This window comes from Octopus sinensis, linkage group LG25, assembly GCF_006345805.1.
Source record: "Octopus sinensis linkage group LG25, ASM634580v1, whole genome shotgun sequence".
Taxonomy (NCBI): domain Eukaryota; kingdom Metazoa; phylum Mollusca; class Cephalopoda; order Octopoda; family Octopodidae; genus Octopus; species Octopus sinensis.
In genome coordinates, this window is record NC_043021.1 from 20855216 (window position 1) to 20862656 (window position 7441).

Below are 7441 nucleotides of genomic sequence, written 5' to 3' on the forward strand. Positions count from 1 at the left end.
AATTTTGTGCCAAAGTTAAAATTATCATTATCTCCGCCAAGGAAGGAAGTTATGTTTCCATTGTTGTCTTAAATTGCTGAATATTAATTAGGGGTAAGAATAAAACAAAGAAACAGTGTTTTTTTTTTGCTAAGAACAACTTACCTTATGATCAGGGTAGCGGGGCAAGTCATAAAAGCCTTCCTGTAAAGAAAAAAAAAACATGCATCATTTAAATTTTCTTAGCAAACATTCCAAATTATTACATCGCTCATATTATTACATGTATACATTTCAATAATCAATAATTAAATTGATCACATCATTGGATGACAATAGCAAAGTATATATACACATGTATGTATGATTTTGTGTGTGTGTGTGTGTGTGTGTCTGTGTACTCTTTTACTTGTTTCAGTCATTTGACTGCGGCCATGCTGGAGTACTGCTTTGAAGGTCTCAGTCAAACAGATTGAGCCTAGGATTTGTTTTTTAAAAGCCTAGTACTTATTCTGTTGGCCTCTTTTGCCGAACTGCTAAGTTACAGGGACGTAAATACACCAACACCAGTTGTCAAGTGGTGATGGGGAGACAAACACACACACAAAGGCACACACATACACACATATATGCACACACACACAATAGGCTTCTTTCAGTTTTGATTGACCAAATCCACTGAAAAAGCTTTAGCCAGCCCAAGGTGCCATGCAGTGGGACTGAACTCAGAACCATGTGGTCAGGATGCAAGCTTCTTATCACACAGGCACACCTGTGCCTGTATACCTTGATACTGTGTTGACTAAGGTCCCCGTTGACAGGCTGCTGGAATTTATAGAGTGTTAAACACTTTCAGTATGCAAATTAGGGACTTCTTCACAGAGTAACTGCTGCATTTGTTGAGCATATGAACAGTTTGGCTGCATGTTTCTCTGGAGACTGTTAGAATGATGTGGACGCCTCTGATGAGAACTCAATAAGGTTCGGAAACTGATCAAGGTTGTTCATCATTTTTTCAGTCTGCAGGGAAATGGTTAAAATTTGCTCTCTCTTACTCTTTACTCTTTTACTTGTTTCAGTCATTTGACTGCGGCCATGCTGGAGCACCGCCTTTAATTGAGCAACTCGAGCTCGGGACTTATTCTTCTGTAAGCCCAGTACTTATTCTATCGGTCTCTTTTGCCGAACCGCTAAGTAACGGGGACATAAACACACCTGCATTGGTTGTCAAGCAATGCTAGGGGGACAAACACAGTTACACAAACACATATATATATATATATATATATACATATATATGACAGGCTTCTTTCAGTTTCCGTCTACCAAATCCACTCACAAGGCTTTGGTCAGCCCGAGGCTATAGTAGAAGACACTTGCCCAAGGTGCTACACAGTGGGACTGAACCCGGAACCATGTGGTTCGTAAACAAGCTACTTACCACACAGCCACTCCTGCGCCTATATATATGTTACATATATATCACCATCATCATCATCATGGGTTGGACAATTTGACTGAGGACAGGCAAGCCAGAAGGCTGGACCAGGCTCCAATCTGATCTGGCAAAGTTTCTACAGCTGGATGCCCTTCCAAACATTAAACACTCCAAGAAAGTAGTGGGTGCTTTTACATGCCACTGGAACAAGGGCCAGTCAGGCGGTACTGGAAACGACCATGCTCAAATGGTACTTTTTACATGCCATCTACACAGGAGCGACACTGGCAATGACCACGCTTGAATGTTGCTTTTCATGTGCCACCAGCAAGGCGACGCTGGCAATGATCAGCAACCCTGATACATCTATATATATAAAACTAAAGTTGTGTGTGTGAGACTCTGTCTCCTCCGGTTTAGATTCCTAACTACTCCCACATTTTGCAGTGCAGTTTAACCAAAAGCGGGTATCTTATAGTCGTGATTCATATTGAGCCCTTCTGGGTATTAGCGTGCGTCTACGATGAGTCTACGATTAAAAAAAAAATTTACCATAATTTTTCCGCATTTTTAATGATTTTTGCTCGGGTTATAAAAGGGAAGTAACTCTCTAAAAATGCTTATATAGTTAATTCCCTTACGAACCCGAGCAACGCCGGGCGATACTGCTAGTATATTATACACAGGATGGGCTAAAAGTAATGCACCGTGACATTAGACATTCTATTTATATTACATTATTATTATTTATTTTGTTCATCATGTACAAGTGTCTAAGCATTCAGCACTGTTTTATTTACTAGTATACCCATGTCGTCAAAAATGCCAACAGTTTTATTAATGATAGAAACTGGCTCATCAGCATAAGGAGGGAAAACCATTAATAAATGTCAGCAATCTAGTAAATAATATGCACATACACTGAATTGAAGCACTTGAAGAATCAGATATGACTGTAACCTCTTGGTTGAAAATATCACCCACATAATGTAAGTTTTATATGTGTGTGTGTGTGTGTATTCTTTTATTTAGAATCAAAATTGAAATCGATCAACATCAATAGAAATTGCAGCTGTGATACCAGTGCTGGTGGCACGTAAGCGAACCATCCGAACGTGACCGTTGCCAGCGCCGCCTCGACGGGCCTCCGTGCTGGTGGCACGTAAAATGCACCAGCCGGTTGTGGCTGTTGCCAGCCTCGCCTGGCCCCCGTGCCGGTGCACGTAAAAAGCACCATCCGACCGTGGCCGTTTGCCAGCCTTGCCTGGCCCCCGTGCTGCTGCACGTAAAAAGCACCATCCGACCGTGGCCGTTTGCCAGCCCCGTCTGGCACCTGTGCCGGTGGCATGCAAAAAGCACCTACTACACTCTCGGAGTGGTTGGCGTTAGGAAGGGCATCCAGCTGTAGAAACACTGCCAGATCAGATTGGAACCTGGTGCAGCCTACTGACTTCCCAGACCCCAGTTGAACCGTCCAACCCATGCTAGCATGGAAAGCGGATGCTCTAAATGATGATGATGATGATGATAATGCACTGACTACCAAATTTTACTCTGCGCATTGAGATCGAACCCAGAACTTGGAGGTTGCAAAGTGAACTTCTTCACTATATGTGAAAAAGAAAAAGAAATAAAATAGATTTAAAAACTTTACCTGTTTGAATGCTTTGTCTTCGGTGAAATGTCCAGTAAACTTCAGAAGAGAGTTTGAAACTCCACACTCACCCTCCACTAAATTTTTCATCGCCATGGTTACAAAGTTTTAGCCTGAAAGACAAAAAATATACATATATGTATACATGTTTGTGTGTACACAGAGGCATCTCAAAAGTAAATAAATAGACATTATCTTTTTTTTGAGTTAAAAAAGAAAAAATTTAAGCATAAGGTCATTTGAATACTTAGTCTAGTATTTAGTAGATGTGCCTTGTAGAGTTTTCAAGCAATTTTATCTGTTTGAGCATCATACTAATGAGTGTATGCACAGATAAAAATGGTATAGTCACAGGTGTCTATTTACTTTTGAAAAGTCTGTGTACATATATATAGGTGCAGGAGTGGCTGTGGTAAGTAGCTTGCTTACGAACCACATGGTTCCGGGTTCAGTCCCACTGCGTGGCACCAGAACATGTCTGGAAAATGATGAGTGATCTAGAAGATCTGCCACGAGTGTCAGCCCCAGAAATGTAATACTGCGCATCGAGAATTCATCCCCCGGAGTCACACCATCAACTGAAAGTTCTACTGCAACATTTTGAAAGGTTTGAGAGAGGGCATTTGGCAAAAATGAGAGGATCTGAGGGGCGCAAAGTACTGGATTCTTCATGTCGACAATGCACCCTGTCACCGAATCCTCACCCGAGAGTTTTTTGGCAAAAACAACATGGTATCACTTCTGCACCCGCCTTATTCACTAGATTTACCCCCTTCTGACTTCCATCTCTTCCCCCAAGATAAAAATGCAGCTCAAAGGTCACCATTTTAACACTGTTGTTGAAATCAAAAGTGAATTGTAGAAGGTCCTCGATTCACTGCCAGAAACAGGCCGGATTCCGAAAGAGGCAGGAATGCTGGAATCAGAGTATTGCTGCAGAAGGTGACTATTTCAAAGGAGGTGATGTTAAAATTTGCGTTAAGAGGTTATTTCTATCTATAAAAAATAACTAGTCCTAAAACATTTTGGTACCACCTCATATATTTTTTTTTTTCTTGTTTCAGTCATTTGACTGCGGCCATGCTGGAGCACCACCTTTAATCGAGCAACTCGACCCTGGGACTTATTCTTTTGTAAGCCCAGTACTTATTCTATCGGTCTCCGCTAAGTAACGGAGACATAAACACACCAGCATCGGTTGTCAAGCAATGCTAGGGGGACAAACACAGACACACAAACATACACGCACACATATATACGACGGGCTTCTTTCAGTTTCCGTCTACCAAATCCACTCACAAGGCTTTGGTCGGCCCGAGGCTATAGTAGAAGACACTAGCCCAAGGTGCTTCCTGTGCCTCCTATTAGAATAATAAACAAATTTCTCTTAAACCACACCACCCTCTTGACTAAAGCATTATACCCAATTACTACACTGAACAATGTTATAGTAGGTACAAGGTAAGACGATGAGCTGGCTGAGTCGTTAGTATGTTCTGATTTCAAATTCTCCCTAGATCGACTTTGATTTCGTCCTTTCGGGGTCGATAAAATAAGTACCATTTGATTACTGAAATCAATGTAATTGAGTTACCCACCCACCCCAAACTTTACTCTTTTACTTGTTTCAGTCATTTGACTGCAGCCATGCTGGAGCACTGCCTTTAGTCGAGCAACTCGAACCCAGGATTTATTCTTTGTAAGCCTAGTACTTATTCTATCGTTATCTTTTGCCGAACCGCTAAGTTACGGGGAAGTAAACACACCAGCATCAGTTGTCAAGCGATGTTGGGGGGACAAACACAGATACACACTCATATACATAATATATACGACGGGTTTCTTTCAGTTTCCATCTACCAAATCCACTCACAAAGCTTTGGTCGGCCCGAGGCTATAGTAGAAGACACTTGCCCAAGGTGCCACGCAGTGGGACTGAACCCGGAATCATGTGGTTGGTAAGCAAGCTACTTACCACACAGCCACTCCTGCGGCCAAAATTTGAAACCAGTATCAGATATAAGATATTTGAAAAAAAAAAAAAAATTGATCTTTGTGGCAGTATGCTTTTCATTACTGGTTTGATGAAGGCTGGCCTGGGGTTAACTAACAAACAAGGTAGGAGAAAATTAACGCAATTGTTTTCCTTCCAGCAGAGAGGTGAGAGAAAACGAACCTCAAATGATATACGGTCGACAATCTTAACTGCGCTATTTAGTGTGTGAAAACTGATTGACACAGAAACTTACTAGCAACAGGTGATAATAGGGAATGTAGGACGGGGTCGAGGACGATGCTCTTCGTCATGCCTGGTCTCATATACAATAAACTAAACTATCGAGCTGGCACGTCGGGCGAGATGCTTAGCGGTATTTCGTCTGCCGTTACGTTCTGAGTTCAAATTCCGCCTAGGTCGACTTTGCCTTTCATCCTTTCGGGGTCGATAAATTAAGGACCAGTTTCGCACTAGGGTTGATGTAATAGATTTAATACCTTTTTCTGTCCTTGTTTGTCCCCTCTATGTTTAGCCCCTTGTGGGTAATAAAGAAATACATCAACAACTGTAGAACACCTACAAGGCTGTTCAATCAGTTAGAAATAGCAAGTAAATCTCCCTAAAACCGCAAGCCTAAAAAGATAAATACATTACATAATATAAACCAGGGAATATTGTGGTTTTAAAAAAAATAGGTAGGATCAAAGTTTGACTGCATTTGCTCATAAAGTTGGGGTAATTTTTGTGAAGTACACCCGCACGTGTTTCGCTAAGAAAAAAGCAAAAAATCCCTCGGATTTTTTGCGTGCAATCAAGTACCTTGATCTCCTAATGTGCAGCAAACCCCTTATTTTTGTTCGGAAAAAAAAAAGCGGGGGGAACTGGACTCCCCCCACCCCTTAATCATTGGAAATGTTTTCTTTCGTTGAATGAATTACGGTGACCTCCTAATGCGCCACCCCAACTTTTTTCCGAGCAAAAATAAGGGGGTTTGCGACACATTAGGAGGTCAGGGTACTTGATTCCACGCAAAAAAATCCGAAGTTTTTTTCTTAATGAAACTCTTGCGGGTCTACTTGCTAAGATTTACCAAAGTTAGTTGGAGCAGGACGCCTCTTCGTAGTTGCGAACTTGCTAGAAATAGCAGTAAAATTTCCTTGAAATCTCACACTACCATTTTCAAAGAGAGAAAGATATTACAATAGACGATGATAAATAATGCAATCTTAGATAAGATACTCAAAGGTTGGTGCCTTTCAACATGTAGGGGTGTACTCGATCAGGACCGACCTATGATACTGTTGTGTTGGTGAAGCCTAAACAATATTTACCAGGCTGTAGCAATTGGACAGTTCATCGCTGAACTATCGAAGCCAATCTAAGAAGCACCGCATGCCAAACGGCTGTGTAGGAGGGTAAGAAAATTGTCGTATAACCTCCCGAAAAATGTCTGAGCAATAAACGTAAACACAAATACATAACAGATAAGAAAATAATAAAAAAGTACCTAGAGGCTCCGTTAATGTATATATATAGATATAGATCGGTGTCCACGGGATATATTTACAAATTATATATAAATATATAATTATATAAATATATATATATATATTTCTAGATCGTTGCTTGCGAGATTACTGTCAACAATAGTCGGTCCGACATAGCCATTAATGAACTGTGAGGATACGAAACATTACTTGTAAAGTTAGCATCTTTGCTATAGTAATTCTTGCGTGCAATCGCTCTCCCTCTCTTTCTATTCTTCTCTCTTTCCTTCCTTTTCATGTGTCTCTGTTTTTCACACTCTTTCTCTCGCTTTTTTTTTCACCATCTCGTTTTCGTTCTTTCTTTTCTTCTTTGCCTCTTTTTTGTACTCTCTCTCTTTCTCTTTCTTCTCTCTCTCTCTCTCTCTCTCTCTTATCGCCTTTCTCTCTCAATTTGGTGGAACGAACAAGGGAAATAGAAGTCAAAGCATGAATACATATATTTATTAATTGGAAGAAAAGTTGTAAAGGTGACTCAAGGGACGAACATTTCGTGAATAGCACTTGGAAAGAGAGAAAGAGAAGGCAGACAGAGACAGTGTGAAGATAAACAGGCAGAGAGAGAGAGAGAGAGAGGAAGATAGAGAAACAGGCAGAGAGAGAGAGAGAGAGAGAGAGAAAGATAGAGAAACAGGCACAGAGAGAGAGAGAGATTTGCTTTAAAAATTCAGTTTTCATTGTCGTAATATCATCCAAGCACAATGTTTTAGCATATTTATTAATCATTTTAATCAAAAATATTTAAAAAAGTAATGACAGTAATTAACAATCAAAATAAAATGAGGTGTTTTAATTTGTAAAACTACGAAAATAAGTATAGGTGTGAATAA

General features: G+C 40.5%; 1 protein-coding gene across 2 annotated transcripts in view; it reads right to left on the reverse strand.

Moving 5' to 3' along the window:
- Nucleotides 1–6802, reverse strand: part of LOC115224403 (peroxisomal targeting signal 1 receptor) — a 49170-nt gene extending 42368 nt beyond the window's left edge. The window contains exons 1-3 of one of the 2 annotated variants that reach the window (XM_029795300.2): nucleotides 6575–6802; nucleotides 3072–3184; nucleotides 145–183 (exon numbers count right to left, since the gene is read on the reverse strand). In XM_029795300.2, the coding sequence (XP_029651160.1) occupies nucleotides 145–183; nucleotides 3072–3167 (135 nt within the window). In that variant the 5' untranslated portion in view covers nucleotides 3168–3184; nucleotides 6575–6802. The remainder of the gene's footprint in view (nucleotides 1–144; nucleotides 184–3071; nucleotides 3185–6574) is intronic. The other variant, XM_029795301.2, reaches the window with a different exon arrangement.
- Between the last annotated feature and the right edge of the window lie 639 nt (nucleotides 6803–7441).